Source organism: Rhipicephalus sanguineus, chromosome 6 (assembly GCF_013339695.2).
Source record: "Rhipicephalus sanguineus isolate Rsan-2018 chromosome 6, BIME_Rsan_1.4, whole genome shotgun sequence".
Classification (NCBI taxonomy): Eukaryota; Metazoa; Arthropoda; class Arachnida; order Ixodida; family Ixodidae; genus Rhipicephalus; species Rhipicephalus sanguineus.
In genome coordinates this window covers 122,413,789-122,441,049 of record NC_051181.1, presented here as the reverse complement: position 1 = coordinate 122,441,049, position 27,261 = coordinate 122,413,789, and the positions used below count along the sequence as shown (strand labels likewise).

The 27,261-nt window shown below is 44.5% G+C and overlaps 2 protein-coding genes across 2 annotated transcripts in view; one reads left to right on the top strand and one right to left on the bottom strand.

The window, feature by feature from the left end:
* Window positions 1-2,931: 2,931 nt before the first annotated feature.
* Window positions 2,932-6,078, bottom strand: LOC119396308 (PEST proteolytic signal-containing nuclear protein). Its single transcript, XM_049417035.1, has 5 exons — window positions 5,914-6,078; window positions 5,298-5,528; window positions 3,584-3,661; window positions 3,456-3,508; window positions 2,932-3,374 (listed from the first exon to the last, which is right to left on the bottom strand). Exons 1-5 carry the CDS (start codon window positions 5,962-5,964, stop codon window positions 3,257-3,259), a joined length of 531 nt encoding a protein of 176 aa, XP_049272992.1. The 5' UTR covers window positions 5,965-6,078; the 3' UTR covers window positions 2,932-3,256.
* Window positions 6,079-6,194: 116 nt separating this feature from the next.
* LOC119396305 (cullin-5-like) overlaps window positions 6,195-27,261 on the top strand; it is a 63,203-nt gene continuing 42,136 nt past the window's right edge. Inside the window, 7 exon segments of the mRNA XM_037663460.2 lie at window positions 6,195-6,244; window positions 7,007-7,116; window positions 9,054-9,153; window positions 10,344-10,553; window positions 12,211-12,449; window positions 16,205-16,508; window positions 19,586-19,693. Coding sequence (XP_037519388.1) covers window positions 6,227-6,244; window positions 7,007-7,116; window positions 9,054-9,153; window positions 10,344-10,553; window positions 12,211-12,449; window positions 16,205-16,508; window positions 19,586-19,693 — 1,089 coding nt within the window. The 5' untranslated portion in view covers window positions 6,195-6,226.

Sequence of the window (27,261 nt, the reverse complement as noted above, 5' to 3'; positions counted from 1 at the left end):
GAAGCAAAAAATAATTGCCACCTCCGACCTTGCAGACAAAATTTATAGTTTTTTAACAGAACCTAACCTGGCTGAAATTCCGTGTGGCTGTTGTCGCCGGAGTCCTCAAGGTCTTGTAGTACGGCTCAATGATTGCGATGTGTCGCTCGAACGCCAGTTCGGGCATTGACGTCCATAATTTTTGTTAATGTGCCCTTAAACTCCACATCGTGCAGCACCTCTAGGACACTCTCCTTGCCTTTGTGCTTCGAGTAGCGATTCAGAACGATCGACGATACTCTCGATAGTTAATTACTATTGAACTATCGATGGTTAGAGCACTATCAGTAGTGCTATTGATAGTATAAAATCAGCTGTGCAAACTCACTGCAGCATAAACTTGCTTCCTCGAGTGTATGGTATACGTTGGAGCAGGAGGAGCAGGCCGAGGGGTGAGAAAGTTGACGTGCTTGTGTTCCTTAACCAGAATCGTTCTGTGACACATGATAATCGAGTTGACTGTTCAGCTGTAGTGGAAAGGAAGCCGTTACATGTGGTGGAAGTGCATGGCTTCAAATTTATGTTTCATTCCTTTATTTCATAATAAAAATATCAAGAACTAAGTTAAGTGTAAGGTGTAGCTGGTTACTTTTGAATATGAATTTATTGATGGACATAGTCTGGCATTTTCACTGCGAAAATCATTTATTTTTTTCGTAAAAATTGCTCATAAGTTAAAAGAACCGAGTACTGGTGATAGCAGGCTATTGCAAATGCTTTGGCAACATTCCCAGCCAACAAGAGCCAAATTACTCACAGCACTATCGATATAGTATTATCATTAGTAACAATACCAATGGTACTATCGATTGCACTATCGGTAGTACTATCGATAGTTTATTGACAATTTCTTTACGCTATCAATAGTTTAAAAAAAGAAACATCGATACTATCGATAGTCAATTTACTGATAGTTTTGCATCACTAGTTTCGAGGCATGGTTAGGCATAGGTAATGGAAAGGGTTTGTATTACTATCTTTGCCAATTGGATAATAAAAGATTGCGAGAACGTCAGAACAAGAGTGGCAACATCCTAGACCTAGCAGACACTGCAGTGTTATGGTCACGAGTGTTGCACAGGGTTCCGAACTGATCCTTGACCAAGTGGCACTCTAGAGTACCAGATCGCCTTTGTATATGGGTAATATACGGTGCAGGGAGCCCACATGAAATAGACTAGTACTTGTGTTTAAGCTAGCTGACACGATGGTAAGGAAAGCTCAGCATAAGGCCATAAACAACCTCCAAAAGCATGCTAAGTAAGCACACTATTGAAGAGCAATCCTCCTTTTTCATTTTCCTGTGCTGTCCTCTGCCACATTGCCAAGGGCCGGGACAACCGATATTGCCAGAACGAAAGCCTCGGAGAATAAGAGACGTTTCACGACTTTACCGCTAGGGCAAGGGCGCATGCACCGTGGTGTCGAGAAAAAGACAGATGGGTGTTGGTTCAACACAAGTATTTTTCTTTGCAGCAATGCCAAGAACAACAAGCAAATCTTTTCTTCAAATCATTCGCGATTACAATTCCTGGTGTAATTCTATGTCTTTCTTTTTCTTTGAATTTTGTTTCTTGCTGGTCATTCTACTTCTCAATGTGTGAATCCCTTTTGAGGGTGTGTGCCATATCCAAAGAAAGTGACATGAATTCTGTGGTCATGGCAGTCGGGAGGCTCTGCGGTTCATTGCTGGCCATAGTTTGCTAAAGTAACACTTCCTGAACTCCGGCGTGGTCCTTGGGCAACACTAGGACCGCAAGCTTTAATCCTGCTCCAGTGATGCCAGGCCAGCATTGATCATTGGGCATTCCTACCAAAGCTTGTGCCGACCCTAAGTGCAGACAGGAGTGACCCCAGCAGTAGGGGTGTAGCCAGGGGGTGGCACACCAGCCTTCCCCCCCACCCTCCACCCAAAAAAAATTTTTTTGCCATGGAATACAGAGCGCAAAATGACACTGGACCACTTCTATTTGCCTACCCGGTTCCCACTTCAGATCAAGGAGGTGCCCCTCCCGAAAAGATTCCTGCCTACGCCTGTGCCCAGCAGCCAGCAAAATAGTACCACACCATACAAGCGGGACTATTATAAACTCGCCGAAGTATCTGTTCCTCTCAATCATACAAGTTATAGTGCTAAGATTTCTGTCAACCATGTAGACACTGGGAATAGTTGAATACAAGTAACCTTGACCTGAAGCCAACAAAAGCACAGGGGATATTAATTGTAGTTTGCAATTGAAGCAAAAGTTTTGAGTCCACTCCGCTTCATTTTGCATTTACCTCATAATTACAACACGTCAAAAAAACTACAAATTCCCCTATGCCTTTCTTGGCCTCATGTGTTTGTGTATAACAACAAAAGCATGCAATCCAATTTAAATACTGTTCTTACTAAGAATGTCCCTAAAAGACAGGAACAACATGTTTTATTGCACTTACCTTCGAAATATATCTCTAGTTACCAAGGATTGCTATATTCACATGCAAAAAATTAGCACAGCTTGCACTTAGTTGCACAAGGCTGAGTCACAGCAGAGCTGGCGGGCACGTTTCAGCTTCTTTTGTTAACCATCTGTGTAGAATGCTTGGGCGGTCAATGAGCACGCGCCGGTTCATGATGATAATTTTCTATCTACGACACATGACAAACCTCAGCCATAACAGCTCTGCTGTAATAAATGATTCTGCACAAACAAGATGACTAGCTCGATACACTGGAGTGGGCAAACAAAATGTGAACGGGAAGGTTTAAAGCAGAAAGACCTTTACACATTCACATTTCATTCGTTGACAATGCACATTTCACACATTTTGCCTGGCTGATAGTCGCAAACTAGATTCGATACACCGCTTTCATAACTGGTCCAATTCAAGATGTAACGAGAAAGGCACTTCAGGGGTTTTGATATGTTTATTTACAGACCAAAAGCAGAAAGTTACAAAATATATTGCAGTGCCGTCTAGGGTAAATGCTACTACCATATTTTGAATGATGGGATGTGAGCATTTTCTTTTTTTTTTCCTTTTTCCTGTGGTCCTGACTCTCCCACACGATTGCCTTTGATTTTCTTACAGTGCACCACCTATACGAGGCAAGGTATGATGATCAAACAATGAAGCAGACAATACCAATTAACCTGAAAAAAAAATATATGTGAGCCAGCAACGTATTCTTTAGTTCCTAGCTCACTCATTGAGTGCTTAAAAAAAGCTTCCCTCAGTCGGCTACTTCATTCATTTTGGATTTCAGGTCTCGCTCGAAAACCTTCTTAATGTCGCAAAAGCCCTTGCGTGTCTTGCCAAACGAGTTGGGCCCAGCGGAAGTAGGAGTGTCCCTGCATGTGACAAAAAATAAATAAATAAATAAATAAAGTCAGCTCCCTCGCTCTCGCCGCCAAACAGGTCTGCCCCGTTACCTGCCGATGTTTCGCATGCGCATTTTCGCCTCGGGTGGCATCTCCTCTTCTTCCTGCAGAGGACAAACACAATCACTCGGTCATTGTGCTCAAACAAACTTTAGCGAGGACAGTAAGAGATAACTCACGTCACTGCTTTGGTTGAAGGCCTCGGCGACAGATAAGCTTGAGCTCTTCTTCACGGGTGCCTTCTGCTCTTTGGATTTCTTTGCATAGGCCAAGTGGAAAACAAGAAACATGTAGACAGTCAACAACGAGCTAATTTGGGCAGGCTTGTACATTACTAGGGTGTAGAAAACATCGCTCTTGAATGCACTGACCAAACAACCTGAATAAATGTTCCCAGTGAAAGTCTACATATACGCAGCCATCGCCAACTGCACAACAGCACGACACATTCACAAATTACATTCAAGAAATTGTGTCTTTCTTGAGCGTCAATATGGAAGGTTTACCGATACGAAATTCACTATATTTATGGAGAGTGAATAGTGTGGTGGAAATTGCAAAAGCAGTTCATCATGCCACCTGCATTCATGTAAGCGTGTGCCAGACTTGGACAGATGCATGATCTTGTAAAGAAAGAGGCAACAAGTGACATGCAAGATTTTAGAAGCATTTCCTTTCCTCAAGTATGGCCAATCCTGCTTCAGTAAGTACTACGTAACCTTGCTCGACAAAGAGTTACGATACATTAAGCACAATTTGTAAACACATTCAGTTGTTATGCACTTAGTTATGACTGCATAAATGTACACTTTTCACTACAAGTAAACACTACTGTTGGCAGTAGGCACTCACGTATATCATCACTACTTGTTCGGTTCGAATTCCCCAGTTTCCTTCGCTCGTGTTAGCAATGAGCACACATGATACGGCCATTAACATCAACTGAGCCCCCTAATGTTGGACTAAGTCTCTGAAGAGCTTCCCTTCATGCTAGTAAACAGTTTTATCATATTAAATAGTGTCTTTAATTCTCACTACACTGCAAAAGCCCCTCCAACAGAAAAATAATTTCTACATTGCACGATTGAAAGTTGCCAATTACATAAGTCTTATTGCTCCTTTACACGTCATGCCATGTTCAACTGTTTCTTGACCTTCAGTGCCTTCTCTATTACGCAGTTATCTGCTGCCCATATTACATGATTATCAGATCAACACCACTTCTTGATTTTGAGAATATAACCCACGATCCCAGTCTCTGGGAATCAAAGGCACTGGATCATAGGCAGAGCATCCTGAAAGGGCAGCAGCAGCATTAAGGACGTCTTCCATAGAAAAATGAAATGAAAGCGGTTAAAAATACAGTCTAATCAGCTTTTGACTATGAGTACCTGACAACTATGTACTAACTGTGAATGGGACTTGCTATGTCATGGCACCCTGCCCTTCATTATCAAAGCAGTACCAATTCAACCCTGAAATTAAAACATGTGCTTGCTTATGAAAACTGTTTCCTGAATAAAAGTGACGCACGAGACGTGTCATGAGTGACACGTCCCATGACACTTGCGTGTAACAAAGTACTCGAGACCCAAGGCACAGAAAATATATAATACATGGACAAAAATTGTACGAAGAAAAGAGTCTAAGCATTCAGCTTTTACTATCCTCAGGCTTTATTATTCTTTTATTTTTCTACACCCACTGTGACAATACATTAGACTAAGGAGACATACACACTTGCAAACTGGCGGGCTTTCAGTGTGAAAGTTACGAATCAGTTAAAACTTTGCTGCCACTTTTTCAAATGCAGTCCTGGTGCAGGCAGCGCCAGCAATGCGCCACGCGCTCAGCATTATCCGCAGGCAAATGATAACTGAGACTGCTACTTACCGTTCCCCCAAACTTGATTGAGATCGGTGCAGGTCCCGGCTTTTTCTCCTCGGTTGCCTTGGCGCTGCTGAACGTCCGGGAGAACCCCATGGTAAGCTTTGGCTTCTTGACTGCATCGTCGGTCGCGCCTTCTCCGTCGTCGAGCTTTCTCTTCTCCGCATCGACGGGGCTTGCAGGCTCCTGATCGTCACCATGGCGGCCTGACGCTACCGCAGTAGTGCCACCGCCTAGGTCAACGGCAAATACACTGGCAGGTTTAAAGCAACGGCTCGATTAATCAAGTGACACGCCGATCAACAAAACACACCGCGCGCCTGACGCCTGCGCTACAACCTATCGAGCAACTTGGTAGCTGCTAAAGCGAAAGAACGCGAGATAACACACTGCTTATCGCACTGCCCTGCCCGGACATCTATACTTAACTGCAATCAAGCATTCCATTACGGAAAGATCGCTTCTGCCGGGAAACATGACCGCCCAAGTTCTAGTCCTAAGGCTGCAACTTGAGGCAGTGCGAAAGGCATCAGACCGCAACACGCATTAAACACACCTTCCCACATGATTTAGGAATCTTATAGTCGTACGATCAAGAAACAAACATGCACCAATTACCTAGACTAGCGCTTCCTTTATCGTCCCAGCGACTTCTTCCAGTAGAGCTCGCCATTTTGCGCGTAGATTTGTTGTTATTAGACGACAGGACCGCTACACTGCCAGGATGCGACGAAATGGCCAAAACAAACGGTTTCGTATTCGTAAGAAAGTGATTAACGCCATTCTCAACGTTTACTCAAGGTATAAGTTTGTAGCATTTTTACGGCGACAACTTTGCAGTCAAAAACATTCGAGAAAGCTACGTTCTTGTCGACTATTTGAGGAAAGTTTTACGCGAGGTGTACTGCGGCGCTGTAGTCGTGCTTGCAGCTAGCATGGCGGCTGTGATAAAGGTGAGCTTCTTCTGGCTGCGTTTATCCCAACACTTTGCCCGTTCGGCTCACAAATCCTGCGCTTGCGACTGATGGTCGTTTCGTTTAGGCATTGGCTGAGCTAGCCGCTTAAATGGCTCGCTTCGGCACCGCGAATTAAGCGCCCGTAGGACCGGTCGCATTAGGTTTAAATGGCAAGTAAATAGAACGGCAGCTGATAGTTGCAAACAAACTTTTCAGCTTGACGGCTGCGGTAACGCCTGTGGGACATCTTTGTTTGGGATAGCTGTTAGTGCACGACCGATCGCGTTCGTTTGAATCTGCTCAGCATAGTTTCACGGATGTTTGATGGTGTCGCGTGATCGGACGATACCAGGAGATTCGCGCGTCGCTGTCTTGGGTGCGCGTTTCGCTCTGACGCAAGAGCGCCGCTTTAGGTTCAGAGTAATCTCGGAATTGTCCGTTGCGATAGTTTCTATTCTTGGGCTGTGGCGCAGTTTGCTTTGTGCCGGTGAACCTCGACTCCGTACGTCAGTCACTTAACTTACCTCGAAGAAATGTTCGCACGGTTGTGAACGTTATGCGCATCGCAGGTTACAAAATTATAGCTTGTCACATGACAACACAGATTTACTCTACATTGACGTGCCACAAGCTGGTCTTTTGTTAGCTTGCCCAGGTGAGTGAAACTGCACAAAGAGAAACCAAGTACCCTTAACGCGCGCACTGCGATAAACGGGCGAACATAACGAGCACCGTCGTAACGCGAAGTAACTTATGCAGGAGAAACCCCAGCTGCAGTTTGACGAGCGATGGCCCAAAATGCGGCCGACGATATTGAAGCTGCTTCACCAGGATCCTATCACGAGAGACGAATGGCAAGGATTGTTCTGGTGAGTTCCCGTTCGAGATATTGTTTTCCTCTGTATGCCACATTTTTTTTCCGCCTCTGAAACTATCTTAGTTCGGTGCGTAACACTACAGAACACTTTAGCGCTTTACCGGATTGGCAGTTTCAATCTTTAGATTACCTGAAACAAAAATATATTGTTAAACACACATACATCTGACATAATTTGCCATTAAATTGTCCTTGCCAAACAACATATAACGCACTGCCACTTGAATCTGGAATATGATGTATGTAAATTACTGTAAAAATACATGAGCAACACGCCATGTCGTCTCTTTATATTTCTTTTTTATTTGTGTGAACGTGTGTACAGTATTAGTGTGCAAATTACTTCAGTTTCACCTATCTGTTCCTTCATGACCCTCATGATCTGAAACTGTTTCATTAATTTATGCAAATGTTCCTTCACTACTGATGCCTTGTGCACTCTCGTTCCAATGTGAATGTCAGAAGGCTGTCTCTTATAATTGTCTTCTGAAACCACCACATTGCAAATAGCAAGGCTGCTGAAGACATGTTTTCAACTGGGCAACAATCTCACCTCCTCGCGGGATTGAATCCTGACCACGGTGGCCGTTTTTTGATGGAGGCAAAATGCTAGAGGCCCATGTACCTAGATTTAGGTTCACGTTAACGGACACCAGATGACCCTTCACTATGGCATCCCGCATAATCATATGGTGGTTTTGCAACATACGCCTCCCCCCCCCGCCCCTCGGAACAAAAGCAAAGTCTTGCCTCTCTCATTCTTGATGGTATTTGTGAACTGAGCCCAGTGTACCAGGGTGAGTGCCAGGAAATGTAAAACGTTTGTCAGCTGTCGCGCTTTATTTCGCGGTGACGTGTTGCTCTTTAGCTAAAACACATTGTCGGGCTAGTTGGTTTGCATCCATAAAAAATGAGTAAGCATGACTAGACGGGAACGTGGAAAGAAAACAGACAAGGACATGGGCTACTTTCAAGGGATACTTTATTTTCGCACAAACCGATAAATATATACTGAACGAGTGGAAACAACAGAAACAACAAATGGCCATTCAGTGGGGTATATCGCTGAACCGAACACATGTACAGGGCAGTATTACGACATAGCCAAAATATTACCGCGACAAAGTAAAATTATTGCAACTCTTTTTGAGAAAGCAAGAGGGAAGGTTGGCTAAGATACATTTCTTCTCATCTTTTCTTCATTGCCAAGATTGTGGCTCCCTGCTGTTGTTTGAAAATACTTCTATCCTTTATAAGGCACATAGTAAGATGACAAGAGAAATCATTGAGGCCTATAAGATGCTGGATTAGAAGAAATGTGCGTTAGCCAACCTTCCCTCTCTCTTTCTCAAAAAGAGTTGCAATATCTCGCTTTGTCGCGACATTTTTGCTGTCGTGATGTTGCCCTGTACACGTTTTGTTCAGCGATATGCCCCACTGAATGTGCATTTGTTGTTTATGTTGTTTCCGCCCGTTCGGTATATATTTATCGGTTCGTGCAACAATAAAATATTGGTTGAAAGTAGCGCAGTGTCCTTGTCTGTTTTCTTTCTACGTCCTTGTCTAGTCTTGCTTACTCACTCTTCATGGTTGCTATTTAAGAATGAGCAAGACATTGTATTCAGAGTCTCGAATGTTCTTTCACTGCATCTAAGCGCACGCGAAGGAAGCACGCTGTCAGGTGTGTGTTACACAGTTGGATCCAGCATTACTTACTTGACAGTCATTTGCAGTTGTTTTTTACTGGCACAAGTGTTGTAGCAAACTAGCACTGCCTGCTTCAAGACAAATGCTTGTTTTGCACAGGTGAACAAGTCCTGCCTGCTGTCTCAACAGTTAAAGATTTTGTCAACATTCTGGCTGCTTGCTCATCCTTTATCTAATTCGACTCATGGCGTGCTGATTGAACGTTGACATATTTCTTTATAGGGACATCCATGCAGTGTGCCTATGGGATGAGCGTGGACCTTCAAAGCTCTATGCTGCTCTTCAGGAGGACATCCTCGAATTCATCAGCGTTGCACAGAGGGTCAGTACTTGCCTTGGTACTAGCTCATTTATCTGCTTCCATTGAATACGCCTGCGAGGAAGTACGGACCCACATTTTTTGACGTTTTTTTTTTTTCACATTTCGTTCTTCTAGCCCAGGTCGTTTGTTCACACACGTCTCTGCCCCACTTATCTTTGAGGTTTGCTACTTTGCGTGGTGAATTACAAAAAGGAGGGACAGATTCGGAGGCCCTCGAAGAAGTCTGTCAATGCCACTATCTTTGCACGTTCCTCAAAGGGCACTGTAATACTATGGGAGTGTTGGTATGGAAAAACTATAGCTTGTCTTTAATGTGATTTGGTATATAACATGGTCGTGGCATTGCAAATAAAGCTTTCTTGGAAATACTTATAGGAAGTTTTGGTTCATCTGTAGTGCGTCTTGTATTAGAGTTTCATTACTTATAACAACCAATTGAAATGTGCAAAAGAATGATTGATAACAGAGTGCAGGCCTCAGTCTTGCCTGGTGTTTGCATTTAATGAATTCCTATATTAACAGTGCAACAAAAGCTGCACCTAGCATGCTGCTTTAGCAGTATGAACCATTGTGCCTGGCTTTCCTGCCTTTGAATGAAATGCTGGTACCATGGGTGATCACTTTATAATAACACTGTGATGTTGATACTTTCAGCAATGATTCACATAAAGTGATCATTGCTGTAAGTGATTTAGTGAAAGTGAAGAAAGCAATGAGTCACACAAAGTGATCATGCCTCTTGAAGACACTGAGCAAAAGCCGTGGTTGCTGAATATGTATGCTTTATAGGTTGTTGCGACACAGCAGTTTCAGCAGTCCTGCTGAGGACAAGGTTGCATCTTTAATGATTAAAACTGGACGCAAAAACACTTGTACACAATTTTTTCTGTGCATTTCATGAAGAGCACAAGGAACGTGTTGGAAAATTAACATAATACGCTTCAGTACGGCACCTCTTCTACACCCTGTGTTACACCGACATGTTAAATCCCCTTGCACCAGTCCCATCAAAATGCATGTAAAAGCAGGTTATCAGATGCACATCTCCAGCTTTCTCAGTGCAAGTTCATGTGTGTTGTGGAGTACATTGCAATTTATGTGTATTTTCCTTGTGTCTTTACTGAAGTCATGAACTCAACTGGTCTAGTTTTACATTCTGACATTCCTGCCTGATTGTGGTATATGTGCAGCGTGTGCTGGAACACCAGGAGGACCAAGCCCTGCTGAATGCGTACATCAAGGAGTGGCGAAAGTTCTTTGTGCAATGCAGCTACCTGCCCATGCCCTTTGGGCAGCTGGAGACGGTGCTGGCTGGCAAGAGCCTGAAGAAGACCGAGGAGGGCCTCGTTCGTAAGCTCATGCTCGACACCTGGAACCAGAGCATCTTCTCAACCATCAAGGTGAGCTGAGTCTACACACCAGTCACAGAGAGAGGGAGCTTATGGGCACACTGCAAAGGGCCAAAAACATAAAAAAGAATGCAGCCAGCTACACTCTGTGAAAGCCGTCGAAACAGTGAAACTGACTCCCTCCTTCATCAGGCTATTGCCTTTGTATGTTTTTTTCTTGCAGGTCTTTCTAATGGTGTATTCGGATGGTCGTTGTCGAGCGCTCTAGAGGGTTCTGAAAAGTGGCCGCGCGTTCGGGTGGTAGAAGTCAAGCGCTCGGACTATGTTCGGATGGTCCTTTCTGAGCGTCAGCCTCCGACTCAGAGCGCTCCCAACCGCTCTGACTTCGAAGTGAGCGCGTCGGCGCGATCTGGCTGAGAGAGGACATTTCACGTGGCACTAAACACCGTGGTTGCTGCGGTTGTTGACAGGCGCCAGTGCGCATTTATTTAGCATATACACTTTCAGGAGTTCCAAAGTGAAACGTTCGACATGTGGGTTTATTGAATTGTGTCCATGCCGTTTTCATGCATTCAACAAGGCTTAACTACACGATGTCAAAGCGGAGGCGGCTACTAAAGGAGCAAGAATCAAGTGCTACTTTTACAGCACCTCGCAACCGTAGGCCCTGGAGGTTGCAGCTTGGACTATGAGGATCACCAAATTGATGCGAACAAGTTCGCGGAGCTTTCACTGCATGCGTTGAGGTACTTCAGAGCTGGACGGCGCCATTTGTCAATGTCGCGCACGACTGCTTGTTTACACGTTGGCTTCCCGCACTGCCCGCACCGTGGCATTGGCGCTGCTCCGAGATCAGATCGCTGATGCATTCGGTTGGTATACTGTGCCTCCCGCTCTGATTGCGAGCTGCGCTCGAATCGGCCGACTCTGGGCCAGAGGACCAGAGCTTCCAACCGAATACGCCATAAGTATTTGTATGTTTTACTAGTCTTTTCTAAGCATTTCTGTGTTGTATCATTGCTCTTTATATGACACTCTATGTTAATCTATGGGGCGATGATGGGCTCATTCACAGCCTCGCTGGAACGCTGCAATAGTGTTCCGGTGCGGCCGTGGGCCATTCCACCCGATCACTCACCCAAAATGCCTATTTCTATCACGGCGGCGCTAGAACACAAGCAGTGTTGCAAGCGCTGCTGCTGTGTATGAAATACCCGCGTTACACCAACAGACGGTGAAGAGCCAACTAGGAACAACATCGCTGTTAATTAATAAAAAACTTACTTGCGCAAGCAACACGATTTATTTCTAGTGAGGCATGGATTTAAGCTTGTATTGTACTGCATTTGTAACTCTAGGCATAGGAACTAGAGGCGAGCATTTTCCTGAGCTGCTATTTGATGCAGTTCCGCACACAGTCATTGTTTTCAGGGCTCTTTGTTGTGACTCCAGCTAAAATATCTGAGGCCCCATCACGAGCAACATGCACGCTGTCAGTGTGACATGGCATTCTTGGTAGGAAGGTAGCGAGTGCCGAGTCTTCAAGAAAAGAAACACATACGAATTAGATTACAATTACTGTCATTCTGTCGCATGTCATTCTGTGTGAGGGAATAACACTCTGAAGATTGCCACAGCTTTTAGAGTGTATACGAATTTCTGGTTTCATTCGGGATTTTTCTAAAGATTTCCAACTTCTGCGTTCCAGGGCCGTCTGCAAGCAAGTGCAATGAAGTTGGTGCACGCGGAGAGGATGGGCGAGGCCATTGACTCTCAGTTGGTCGTTGGTGTGCGGGAGTCATACGTGAACCTCTGCTCCAACCCGGAAGACAAGCTGCAGATCTATCGGGAAAACTTCGAGCGGGCCTACATCGAAGCAACTCGGCAGTTCTACCGGGCGCAAGCACCCCAGTACCTGGAGGAGAACGGAGTCCAGAACTATATGAAGTACGTAAATCTGTTTTCTGGCTTTTGCTCTTCACTGTGATGACCAGACTAGCGGCCACTTGGTCAGTATTTTTCTACTGTGATGTTTTCTGTGCCATGTGTCAAGATTAGGAGTGGTTAACACCCTTTTGTAAGACCTGTAAACATTTACGCGACTTGGTGAAATCATTGCTGTGCAGAAGGTGCTGCCAGAAGGATGAGCTTTGTTGCGAGAGTTTAGTTTGCTCATGCACATGTGCCATATGCAGGTTAACATTATGCAAGTTTACTTTCCCTAAGTCTGTGCAGTGCTGAGCTCGACGTAACGGGTTCTGTCATGGCCACTGTGGCAACATTGCAATGGGTGTGGAACATGAAAATGCTCGTGTTCTTAGATTAAGGCACGTGTTAAAATTAGGGGTGTACGAAAATTTAAACTTTCGAATATTTTTCAAATAGTGTTTGCTATTCGATTCGCAGTGGAATTTAACTATTCGAAGTACAGTAGAACCTCGTTGATACGTTTCCGAAAAAAACGCGGAAAATAAACGTATGATCCGGGAAAACGTACGATCCGAATCCAGTAAAAATTGAGGCCGACAAGCCCATATTGAGGTGCAAGGGCAAAAAACATTTATTTCTCAAAAAACATGGAGGGACTCTTCGATTTTCGAAGTCCTGGCATCTCGCTGGCAGCCAGAGGTCAGCCAGCTAGTTCCGGCCCTGACCGAAAGTAACGTCGTGGTCACGTTTATTGAAATCCCAAGACAACCCGAATATTGCAAAATCGAACTCTGAGACAACCAGCGTAAACGTAAAGAAACGCTACCGCCATGTCAGCAGACGAAACTTTGCGCCGCATGAGCGTCGGTTCTTTCTGCATTGTCGCTTGGAAATATGGGGCTAGGTTTGCCGAAGAGGAGAAGTGATATTCTCGAACATACGCATTTGGGATACGATCACGTACGTTCGAAAGATCACGCGTGACTCGCCCCGTCCGTGAAGAAAACTGCCGCCCCTCTAAAGGCTTAACAAGCTCAACTCTTCGCAGTGCACGTAACAATCGCGGTACAACACGATATGCGATATCTCGCGAGAGTGATAAGCGTCCCCGAAAGCGACAGCTGTTCGCGGCTATCGCATACTACGTCGCACACTCGCGCTGATCAGTTTGCGTTCTGTCTTAACTTGAGACATGCGCTGGTATGTTCGCCGCCACTCGTTATCGCACCATCTCGCACGGCGAAACGGGCTTTAAAAGATAACGCCCGGCGTAATGGCAACCGAAGGTGAAGTCCTCAAGCGCTAGCACTGCAATCTGTCGAGTCCTCACAAAGATGGCGGCGAGCGCACATCGTCTCGTTTTTGGCGTCTGATAACCAGAAACCTCCTAGATATCTTCCAGAACAAATCTTTTCTGTCAGCTTCTGACGACCCGCTGGTAGGCAGAACTGCCCAGCCAGAGAAATACGAACGCCGACTGGAATTGCGCCGGGCGGAGCAACCCAAAAACGATTGCGCTCCGGGAGAAAAGTGTGCGGGAAATTATCGGCCATATTGACTAGGCACAATGGCGGCGTTGCTATGGTTACGGGTCGCGGCGTGTTGTGCAGCGGTGGCGATGCGGCAGCGGCATGTGCGTTTCCGCGGCAAGCCGTTCGAAGATTGTGACGGCCCGCGTCGCCGCGTGGTTGACAGGGAGCGGCGATCGAGCAATTCGGAAGAGACGCGGAGGGGACAATTGAGCAAATCAGAGAAAGCACGGAGGGGGGAAAGGCACTGCGGAGAAGCTGCCGTCGCTGAGAGGGCCTTTTTTTGCACACCTGAATGAGAGTTTCCGAGTAGAAAACGTATCATACGACCCCAGTTTTCCGCTGTGCTGAACGTTGCTGCCGAATAATCGTATTTTCCAGGAACGTATTAACCAGAACATATTACACACAGCTGTATTGAGTTATTTTTAATTTTCGCGATTTCGAGCGTAGGAGCCGGGAAATCGTATCAAGCGGGAACGTATCAACGAGGTTCTACTGTATTTGAACTTCCACAGGATAAATACAGTAAACGTCCAATTTTTCGGACTCCCTAGGGACCACGAAATTGTCCAAAAAAAAGAAAAGGAAGTTCAAAAGAAATGAATTCATGCTTTTTTATTCCGCTCAAGCGGTCAAATCACCACAGCGATGCCCAAAATAGCTTTAATGCCTCCCAGTGCACTTAGGCATTTTAGTGCGTGCCCAGGCTCTCGTGAATACATTTGGTACCTGCCAGAAACCCCGTTTAAATACGTGAAAACCGCCATTTGCAAATTTACGTCTCGTGATGAGCGCCGCTGATACCAGCAAAGCGTGGAATAGATTACGGCTCTATGCATGAAGTGTTTGGAAACGGTGGAGGAAGAGCGGACGAATCGTCCCTTTCCTCAATGCGCACACGCATAGCTGAATCTTTGCCGATACGAGCATTTGCTGCCACGTGAAGCCGATTATTCCTAGTTTTGTGCAGCATATCACCAAGTAAGCTGACTCTGTCACTGCTGGGGCGCTTGCCACGCACACATTTGTCATGAAAGTGTTCGTGATGCCCACTTTGTTCCTGACCACACACGGTGATGGCGAGCTGCTTACGTTCATGAAGGCAACACATCTATGTGGCGCACTTAGCGGTCGCGCACAAAGAGGCAGCATGAACGGCGGTGCGGCGTGTTTTGGTTATATACATACCACCGTGCTAGGCCACATGCACTACTAAGCAGTTAGCTGCAGATGCTTATCAGAAGAGTTGTCAGCGATTAAGTTGTACTGGCACGTTTGCTGCCTGCTGCCATCACGCCTTTGAGCATTTCCGGTGCTTATTGCACCGGAAATGCTTATCGCAAACATCGCCGCACTGCGCCGTTAGCGTCGTGACAGTGGGCCCTTCAGATTTTTTAAATGCTTCACCCCATCACACACTGACATTGCGGCAAACCTGCCCTTTGGACTCTGGTACAGCCACCAACAGATCGACTCACGAAAGCGCTAGTTCAAACCTACGAGATGATAGACGCAACAGAGGTGGGGGCTTTAATTAATGCCATTTCAGACCTGAAATTTGGGCAGAAAGTCTGAAAAATCGGACTCCAAAGATTTTCAGCGTCCGAAATTTTAGATTTTCTTATACATTGATGTCTATGGGGCAGATTAGGAACTCCAGACTCAAAGGGAGCGCGCCCTTGTCCGTCGTACCGGTTGGGCCTCCACAGAAGTTGAAGGAGGAAGAGAGGTTGAGGAAATAGCATCTTCTTCTTTCACGTATAAAGTGTTGTCGACACCTCATTGGTTGCACCAAATCATGTCAATAAATACAGTTCGTCCTCTGCATTGCCTCATTCTTGATAAGACAACTAGGGAACACCACCCCTCCCACGCTTCACCAACCTAGCTAAAAGAAACGATTTCATGTTGCTATCCCATAAGAATATGTTTAGGGATCCTCTGCAACTTTTTTTCTGTAATTTCGCTTCGAAGTATCAGAAAAATATTTGAGAAATATTAGAAAAATATTCTATTCGATTTGCACTGAAACTTTAATATTTGAATTTGCTTTGCACCCAAAATTTTTGCTATTCGCACAGCCCTAGTTAAAATTAATCGAGTTGGTTAAAATTAATTCATAGTCCCCCACTACATTATGCCTCGTAATTCGGACCTTTGTATTGGCATATACAACCCAGATTTTTTTTATAGTCGAGTGTTGCCGGTACGATTTCTCGCTTCCTCCCCTTTCTCGGGCAGGTACGCAGAGCAGAAGCTGAAGGAAGAGGAACAGCGTGCCGCGAAGTACCTGGAGTCACAGTCGGGGTCGGTGCCCGCGTTGACGGAGTGCTGTGTCAGCGTCCTCGTCACGGCCTTCCGGGAACCCATCCTAGCCGAGTGCCCGGGCATGATTCGTGCTGGCGAGACGCTCAAACTGCAGCTCATGTTCGGACTCGTGGACCGCGTGCCCGACGGTGTGCTGCCCATGCTGCACGACCTTGAACAGCACGTGCTGTCCCAGGGTCTGGCCGACATGCTCGCCTCGGCCGACATCATCACTCAGGCAGGCAAACTCGCTACAGTCGCAGCAACGAAAGGATTGTGTCTTTAACAAGCCCCCAGAAATGCAGCAACATACCATATTTATTCGAATCTAGGCCGCCCTCGATTGTTGGCTGACCCCCAAAATTCGCAAGGCCAGAAAAAAAAAAACTTAGTCATTGTACTCGAATCTAAGCCGACCTCCCCACTTTCGCTCATCGTTTTTTCGAAAAAAACATCGGCTTAGATTCTAGTAAATACGGTACTATCATCTGAGCATGTACCACGCAAGGCGACCTTGCCTACGATAGATACCCCCTTAAAGCCTCTCTCTGTTCATTCATGTTTACGTGGCATGTAGCAGTAGAGTCAAACTCTTGATTGAGAGCACCCAGATGCGACGCTAAATCCCTCTAGGGTCAATGTTTTGCAGGTCTGCTTATTACTGAAGAAAATTGTCACGTGTGTGAAAAACAAATCGGCCTGTTGACTGCACATGTATTATTTTTTAAAAGTGCCGGAGGCCAAAGTCAAGAAGTTTCAAAAGATTTTATTGAACCACAACAATCCACATGCCGAAAAAGATACATCTTTGACCTCGATGCTGATGAAAAAACAAAAATTGTAGTTTTGAAAGAATGCTTTATGTGTCTGAACTGATTCTGTGTTCCTGTCTAAAGCGCCAGGTGTGTTGCTTCAAGGCATCATCAAAGCATTCATAGAGCACAGGTGGTACTTCATGAGTTGATTGCAAATATAAAAAGCAATATGAAAGGTCGCCATTGAATTCTTACTAGAATTGGCATTCTTCTAGAATGCCACTTCTATTCACTTCGAATATGACTCTTTGTATGGACCTGCGCTTTTTCTGTGATGGTAGGATCCTTTTAACGGGCACTTACAGTTCGTTGCAGGCTTTTAAAAGTCCCTGCAACACTTTTTGAGCATAGAAAACACTGCCGATCGGTAGTTGAGGCTCCTGAAAACATGTGAGCCAAACATTAAAGCGCAGCACGCTGCCTATAATTTGCAATTAATTCTCAGAGTCAGCTAGAAATCGCTCACTCTTCTCTCAACAAATAATGCCATAAACCCAATGAACGTGCCATAAACCCAAAGTCTATGGACATTGGCTGATTTAAGCGTTGTGGTCTGCATAGTTACCACGGCCGTTGCGGAATGCCGTGAAGTGCCCACGCGCTCGCGATCACAATGAAAGTAAGCTGTGCACAAAAAAAAAAACGAAAAGAAAATGCTCGAGGTCATAACAGGTGCGTGACGTAACTTTTTTCCCCCATGCCATCCCTCCCTGCTTAGCTTCCAGTGCGCTCGTCGGGACGAGAGGAGAAAGAAAGCGCTTACAGCGTTTGACAAATCCCTGTAACTCTGCTCGTACTTGGTGGATTCTAAACATTTTTGTGACAATCGATTCATGAGGCAGTAAACTCCTTTAATGAAGCCATTCGATGACTACTTGGAAAAGTGTTGCAGGGCCCCTCTGAGGTAGCTAATACCCCTGTCACACGGCAAATCTAATGTCATTTACAACAAATGACATTAGGTGAACTTAATGTCATTTTACCTGCCTGCTGTCACACGACGAAAACAAATATCATTTTAAAATGATGACCATGACCTTGGCCCTCCTGAGCCGTGACGTTGGGAGAAATAAAAATCTATTAAAACTTTCATCTCAAATGCGCGTGTATCCTTGAAAATAATTTTCTATCATTAAAAAGCTGCTCGAAGAATATAAACGCAGCTGTTTTACACAACTTGCCACAGCTGCACGACACAAACGAAGTCAAGCCAAGAACCAATCGAAAACCAACATGGCCGACGATATGACCTCGACCGGGCGTTGGTACAGTGAACTGAAGCGTGGGGGCACGACTGACACTCTGGCTGCAGAAATGAGACAGCGGCAGCTAATTTGTGTAGCCACCACCTTGATCACAGCACGTGCAATTGGATGATCAACGCCCGCGATACAGGCAACAACAAGAGAGCACAAATGACACATGGCCGGTGTCCAGCTGCTGTAGTTGGGAGTAGCTTTCTTTTAGAAACTTTCGCGTGTGCTGTTACGTTATCAAACCAGTAATAAGTTAATCTAGTAAAGAATAAGATATTTACGAATTACAAAAGTTACGCATACATAAGTCAACAGTTATCTCCCTAAAAGGTCCTGGTGTCGAGACTACGCATTCGGTCCGAAATCGAATGCGATTGTGTTTCGGGAACTCATTCGGCACGAAATGTCATTTTCATCGAATGTCATTAGTTTCCCCATGTGACAGCAAACAAATGACATTGCAAACGAATGACATTAGCTGTAAATGACATTAGATTTGCCGTATGACAAGGGTATAATACTGCACGGTGGAGCTACAAAGCAAAACCTCTTGTTTGGTAAGAAGTGGGATAAGGCAAGAGGTAAAAGGGTGACATTGCAAGAAGATATCGTTGCACACGTGTCATTTGTGTCGATATGTTAAGCTGCGTGCTTTTATACTGGTATGAGAGATGAAAAGCTGCCTTCTGCTTTTGACTAGCACTCCATGCATCACCTTCATACTCTGGCTTGCGGATCTCTAGGAAAATGTTCACCAGATACGTGATTATCAGTGGGTTCACCCGCAACAAAACTGCTGCTGGTGTTTATAAAAGAAAAAGAATGATATTGAACATAGTCTGTCAACACGAGCTCCACATAGCATGAAGCAGTCAAAGTTTCGTGAGGCGGTAATGGGTAGAGAAACGTACTTTCTTTCTTGATAAGCCAAGGTTGTGAAGCAAAAATACAGTAGACTCTTGGTAAACGGAAATCTCTTAAATGGAATTGCTGCTTAAATGGAACAGCCGCCTCTAATATGATTGGTTTCGTGCTTGAATTCTGCACCCATGTTCATCTCTCAGTTAATGGATCTCCTGTTAAACTAAACATGTTTTACTGGTGCCTTCATGTTTCGTTTAATCAGAGTCTGCTGTAGATGGCAAAAAAATTACTAGACAGGAACACATGGTCATTTTGCTTTCTCATCACTTGTATGTGTCCGTCAGCCTCGTTGCCTTACGCTCTGGTTCTGTCTGTTTCAGGACTCTGAAAAATATGTGGAGCAACTCTTAGACCTCTTTCAGAGGTTCAGCAAGCTAGTCAAAGAAGCATTCAACGATGATCCTAGGTTCCTTACAGCACGTGATAAAGTAAGTGCTCTCACCAATATGTGCAATGACTCATGCTTACTCTTGTTGTAATCAAAGGCAGTTTTAAGGATGTGAGGTCATACACTGGGCATGTAATTTACACAGGACCTGTTTGCTAAAAAGCACTGCCGCCATGTTTGAAAGTGTGTTCAATATGCCATGTTTCATCAGCCGTGGCGCAAGGATAGCTTTTTCTTGCTGCTCAAGCCTGAGGCTGCTAATTGCCGCTTACACTGAATTTTCGACTCCTGGAATGTTGATGAGAATTGCCACTTTCCACTGTTCAAAACAATCTTGAATTTGCACTGTCAGTTGCAACTATCTGTTTTCTTGTTTTCTTTCTTTCATTCCTTTTTCTTTATTGAAAATGCATAAAGTGCCACTAATTAACTCGTTAATTTGTCTTGAACCGGTGATACAATCCATTTTCTTCATAAAATGCCAACATTTTCGACCTTAGAAGAAGCTGGCATTTAGTTACCCCATAATTATGACTCGTTAAAACATGCACAAGGCATATTTCATATTGCTGTCTTGGCTCTTTTTCAGCTACATCTACAGAGGAGGAATGTAATTTCATAATTTTTATGCACTTATGCACAGTGCATCTTAACTTGCGCTTATCATACATACTGCATGCAAAAAAAGTAATAAATTGTCTTCATTTTCATCTCTTTTTATGCTCATTTCTGCCTGTTTCCTTTTCTTAGTTCATGCTTGTTAACTAAATATTAACGAATCATTTCTTGTTTCGGGTTTTTTGCCTGTAATTTTTTATGCAATAAAGAAAAAGGCTGAGAAATTTAGATTTCCTTACTGCTATTTCGCTGATGTCAATTCTTATCAGCACTGAAACTGCAAGAAACAAGTACGAAAATTTTTCGACAATCACCGATTGACACTCGGAGCGCATAACCCCATAATACGGTTGTGATGTCACTTAATTTGTTGCCTGGATAACGTCGGTACATAAATGCTTCTAACATTTCTTTAGCTACTGTTGGCAGTTTCAGTGGTCTGTCTAAGGGTGAGCGATTGTGTGCAAGTGAGCTTGTTCAGATGCTTGGCACATTTTCCACCACGCCAAGGGCTTCACAAAAAATTTCCTTCATGCGAGCCAGCACATTGTGGTACAAGACGTGTTTCACGAAGCTCTCCTGGTTAAATTTTCCTTTTATCTCTCTCTCCCTCTCTGGATTAAACGGAGGTACAGTGCTTATTGCACAGAAAAGACCAACACAAACTGTGCGGTGTTTGTATTATTTTTTGTATCCTGCACTGCTCTACACTGATTGGCCCGAGCGTGTACTCATTCAACGTCTTGAAGAAGTTTGTGTTCGCTGTTCTATTGTTATCGGCTGAGCTTTTTCTGATGCAGCGGGCTTTGTCTCTAATTTTTTTTCAGGCATTTAAACAGTTGTGAATGATACTCTGTGTTTCGTCTCGAGCTTCCTTCCAGACAAAAAGGGTGAGCACCGCACATGCATTTGACACTCAAATTTCAGTGACCGCTTGATATAATTTACTGAGGTTCATTAAATGTCGCTTTAGCCTGACCTTTGCTTTGATTTGAGCATGTTAAAGGGGTCATGAAGCACCCCTTGGGCTTGTTGAAAAAACACATCCTGCGGAAAGTTGACACAGCCATGAACTGCTCAGCCAAATATTGCAGTCGTGCACGCCGCGTAAAGGCTGCAAGCAGAGCGCCAAGTTGCTGCTTTCTCAGACGCCCTCTTTTCAAACTAGAGGCCGATTCTCACTCTCGTCGGTGGGCGGAGCGCCTGCCATTTGACGTCGCGTATCTGCTTCTCCGCGTCGCAAAAGACGTAGCATCGTCATTGGCTGATAGCCGACATAAATCGAGAGCGGTGTTCAGATCAGATGCGCTTCTTGCCACGGGGTGCCGCCACTTGTCGACGGTGCACTCCTCAGTCTGCTAACTTTACACGGTAGCCACACTCGCGCACGCGAATCACAGCGGGAGAGCGATCGCATTTCACGACGCGCGCTGACGTAACTTCTTTCCCCCGTGCCATCCCTCCCTGTGTGGCTTACAGTGCGCTTGTTGGGACGAGAAAAGAGAGAAAGCGCTGAGAGCGTGCGCCATACCCCCGTAACTCCACTCGTTCTTGACGGATTCGAGAAATTTTTGCGGCAATCGATTCGGGAGGCAGTAAACTCCGATACTGAGGCCATTAGATCATTACTTGGAAAAGTGGTTCATTACCCCTTTAATAAACTCCTAAATATCACTTTTGCTTTTAGAGAACACTACTTCTGATTGAAACATTTGGGTGAACGTAGGATTAACTTTGCATGTTATCAGTTTGTCATGTTCATAGAAGTTGACTGTTCACAAATTTGGTCGTAGGGATTAGCTGGTTTCAAGGTTGACTATGACAGGCCTATGTAGACTTAAGATTTCTAATGATAAATGTGACACTGATAATTGAGATTTTTTTATTAAGACTGATTATTGCTATTAAGATTGTTTAATTGATGCAGTTATTTAGGACGCACTGGAACAACAATGGTGCTGATTTCTACAGCGGGTATTCGCGATACACAAAATTTGTGTAGGCATTGCGCAGCTAGTGAAATCCCACAGGCCATCCTATTTTTAATTTTCTGTGAAGTTAATTAATGCAGGGCTATATACCTACTTGCACAATCTCCACCACATTAGGGAGGGCTGGGTTTTGTTGTGCACTTTTACTAGGCATATGCGAATATTCGAGCACCTCGAATATTTGAATGAATATTACAGTAATTGAATTCTCTTCGACATGAATTTAAATTATTAGAAATTTCGAAGTATTCGAAATGAACAAATAGGCGTATATTGAACCGCATGTAACCCCCTGTAAAGGGTTTCACTGCAGTGTAGGAATGCTAATGTCATGAAAACACCTAGTCAAAAAAAAAATCTGCATTGCCATGAAGCCCCACTTCAAGGTTAAATGAACGTACCCTAACGTCGATTAATAATTTTTTAAGTTTAAAAGCCTGTTTATACAGGCTTATGTGCTCTAAGTGTAGTATATAGTAAGTTTTAAAATGTAAATTATTTTAACGGTTATCACTTGCATCCTACTGAAATTCAAGCCCTGCTACTATTCAAAGTTGCTTGCCACTTCACTTCGAACCAAAAAGAATGACATTTGCACATGCCATTGTTCCAATTTTAAAAAATATTGTGCAGGTTAGTTGGGTCACGACAGATATGCTCATTTTTTTTTATAATATGTGTTATATACTATTCGAACCATTCAATTCAAAATCATTCGACCAAATGACTATTTGCTTAGAATTCGGTTCGAACATAAATTACTATACACACATCCCTTACTTTTTACCAATCAGGAGCGTGGCTTGCTTTTTGCTGTATTATATAATTACATTCATATCGTTTTGATATACAGTAGACTCTCGTTAAACAGACCTGAAGGTGTGTGTGTGTGTGTAGTGATTCGAAAGGAAAAGGAAAAAGGCACCTAATTTCTGCAGCCCAATAGGGAGCACGGCGCAGTGCCTTTGAAGGGACCAGAAAAATGTGTTCTGTTAAAGGGGACTTCCATTGAGGAGCAGGGGTGCAGAAGCCAAGTATGAAACTAGGGATAGGCGAATATTCGGACGTTTCGAATATTCAAACGAATTGTTAAGTATTCGAATTCGCTTCGATACGAATTTGTATTATTCGAAATTTCGAAGTATTCGAAATGAACGAATATATTATGTTTGACCGCACATAACCCCCTGTAAAGGTGGTTTCACTGCAACGTTGGGTTGCTGTACGATAAACCACCCTGCCAGGGGGAAATCTGCACTGCCGCGAAGCCACACTTCAAAGTTAAGTGTGCATATTTTTTAAAATTTAACAGCGTGTTATATGGGCTTATATGCACTAAGTATAGTAATTTTCAACTTGTAACGTATTGTACCACTTATAACTCGCACTCTACGCTATTCAAATTTTGATACCATTCAAGGTTTCTTCCACTTCATTTCAAACCAAAAAAGTGACATTCACTTATACTTAGTTCCAATTCTTAAAAATATTGTGCATGGGTCATGAAGAAAATGCTCAATTTTTCTTAATAATATGTGGTGAGTACTATTCGAACTATTCGATTCGAAATTATTCGACCAAATCACTATTCGCTTCGGATTCGCTTCAAACCTCAAAATTACTATTCACCCATCCGTATATAAAACCAATCATATTGCAGGCAGTTGTTCCGTTTAAGCAGCAGTTCCGTTTAACAGATTTCCGTTTATTGAGAGGCTACTATATTTGTATTGATTAAAGGGACACTAAAGGCAAATAACAATTTATGTCAGAGTGAAAGCCCAATGTATGACAACTTCTAAAACGGCAATATTATCAACAGCAGTGCCCTACTTACCGAGAAATTAAGCTAAATGTATCACATGATGAGCGCCACGAGTGGGACATCTTCGAAGTGATCCCGATGACGTAGGGAAGTCGGCCTACAATAAATCACTAGTAATGAAACTAGCAGCAGTAAAAAAAGAACATTCCGAGCATCAAAAGACGTAATAAAATGCTGTTTGTTCGTTTCCGCTTGATGCATGGAAAACAAAACCTCCGTGGCGTTGCCATGGGGAACGGCGCTCGTGGTTCAAAGGTTCCGTTTTCGCCGAGCTGTGCCTCGCCCGTCTCAGTGGTAGTTTCGGGATCGCGTACTGCCATGCGTGTTTTGCGCGCTCGTGAAAGTCGCTCTGACAGGAAGTTCGACAAAATGCCGCATGCGTGTGATATTTCCGGATGCCCGAATGGTGCACAACGCCAGCGCTGCAGCAAGGAAACCGGTGTGTCTTTTCACTGGGTGCCGCGGAATGAACCCTTACGCTCGAAGTGGCTTAGTGTCGTGCCATTGCGCCAGTGTGCTAAACAGTCAAAACCTCTGCGTGTGTGCTCGCTGCACTTTCGTACTGAGGATTACGAGACCAACCGCAACTTGGTGACGGTTTTGAATGTGCCCATCTGAGCCAGAGCCGTATATTCCCTTTGGGAGAGTTCGGCGCTCTTTTGATCTCGCCGCCAGTCTGGCAACAGCGCGCTTCCGCGCCGCCGACGCCATTTCGTGCCGAGGTTTCTCGTGATGCTGTACCCGTGACGTCGCTGTCGGCATTTATGCTTCCTCTGTGACCGACCTGGTGTGTCTTTGCTGCTGATCGTGCACGTGTCGGCTGCGTGGAACATCGTGGACCTGCACGGACGTCGCAATGGGGGCTTGCAGCGCGGTCGCTGAAGAAAGGGTTCGCCAGAGACGGAGCGTTGCGGGCGCACGCCAACGCGAGCTTACAGTGCCGCGGCACAAAATGGCGGACAGCGCCGCGCCGCCGCTAAATTTGGATGGTTGTTGGCTCCGCCCCTCCGCCGAACTCTCCGAAGGAATATACGGCTCTGATCTGAGCAAGTCTTTGCCGCAGCGCCGTTGTTGCTACTGTGGGTCCCGCTACTTCCGCTCGGCTGCTACTAGTGTCGGCGGCCGCGCAGTAAAAGCGGGCAACGTTGGGCACGGCAGCAGTGACGTATGAGAGTCGTATTTTCAGGCGGGAGATTTGAAGCGCGCTAACGCGATGCGGACCACTAAAAACATGATTCTATTTCAAAATAAGCACTTCCTTGGCACAAAAGCAGCGCTACGAGGTTTCTGGACCGCTATTTCAACGATCAACGTCGACTTAATATTTGCCTTTAGTGTCCCTTTAATATCTCGATGGTTTCTACAAAACGGTTTGAAAGAGTAGAATTTCACCGTAAGATTGTTTAACATCTTTGTGTTTCTCTTATGGCTACAAGCAGGCGCCACTGCGAATAAATGGCCGCTAATCATTCATCCCGTGTTCTTCTCTCCTCCAAACAGGGTAGCGAACAAGACGCAGCCCGAGTCAAGGTGTCCAGAGCTCTTAGCCAACTATTGTGACATGTTACTACGCAAGACCCCACTTAGTAAAAAGCTGACGTCTGACCAGATCGAGGCCAAGTTAAAAGAAGTGGTTAGTACATGGTTTACAGTGTATTTTAGATTAAAAGGGACGCTAAAGAAAAAAAAGATCTGCTCGAGCTTCGATAGTATTGTAGTAGGAAATCCGAAAATCTGCTCAGTGCGAGAAGAGATTTACTAAGTAATAGAAGATGTAAAAGACTACAGACAAGGGCAGTGCTGATTGACAGTTTCTGCTCCAGCGTCAGTGTGACGTCATGAATGCTTACGGTGTATTTTTGGGATGTAATTGTTGTTTTTATCAACAAAAATAAGGTGCACTTTTCGGAAAGTAGGTGCTTATTAATCATGTCTGAGATGTAGTGTTGGCTGATGGACGACAAATATACAGTAATTTTTCAGTATCCAGAAAAAGTTTTTTCAGAGCGAATAGCTTGCCCAGATTACGATTTTCAGTAACTTGTACTATATGCAGTGGTGCCGGAAATTGCCTGGGTTGCAGTCTTTGCACTCTGTTTTTACTACAGAGCAGGTGACGCACTGTTCAGGAATGGATCAGTTGACAGCAGTTCCTACATCCACTGTGTCCCGTCGTTGGATTGCGCAAAAGCGGGTTCGCTGTTTTGGAAGGGATTTCTGAGATGTATTCATCAAGTTCTGCACACAGACTTACAAACACGCACTTACTTTTCGCACGCTTGCAGTACTCGTTTGCTACGGTATGTTCCAAACAAGATGTGTTTATGCGGTACCACAAGGCCACCTCACAAGGAGACTCATTTTGGACTCTTCAGCCGACAGCGAGAAGGAGGAGAACATGGTGAATGGCTAAGGTCAGTGTTGCATGCTGTCTTTCTTTTTTGCCCTTGAATACCTCGCTGTGTCAGTCACGTGTGTCTATTGCCCTTGTTTGTCATGCTGTAACCGTCTGCCTTGAACGTCGTGCGGCCATCCATTTATGGCCACGGTTAGTCCTAATGGCATCGTTTTCAGGCAACCGAAAAAACCTCTTGTGTAGCCTTCAGAATCAGATAGCTCCTTGCGTTTAGAGAGGAGTTAATGTAAACACAGTAGGATATCCGTGATGCCGATTATGATATGTGACCGACTGAAAAGTGATCATTGGAATGTGACCGGAATAAGTGGAGGCACGACTCGCGAGAGAGGAGCGTAGAAGAAACATACAAACTATTCGCAATGTGTGCCGCGCCAAAATGTTGCGCATGAGGTTTGTCACAGTTTTTGCATTGCCTTGATAAATATTTCTCATGAGACGGCTGTCTAATACATACCAAGTGGCATCGTGTTATCGCACCATGGAATGTTCCATTCATTTGTGCCAACAATGAAACTAGTAGGTTAAACATATAAGGTAGATCAAAATAAACATTGTTGAAAGTTAGTGCTTGTGTGTATGTACTTCCTGTCCCGTCTCCGTCGTATCAGTTCCGCTATGAATACTAGGTTAATTTTTTTGTTTTGTTTTCTGCACTTCTGTCACCAACTTATACAGGTACACTTGTACTAATCAATCTGTGGCTTTCTAAAAAGTCATTTTGGTCATTAATGTTTGCTCTGGGACGTGTTTTTTTT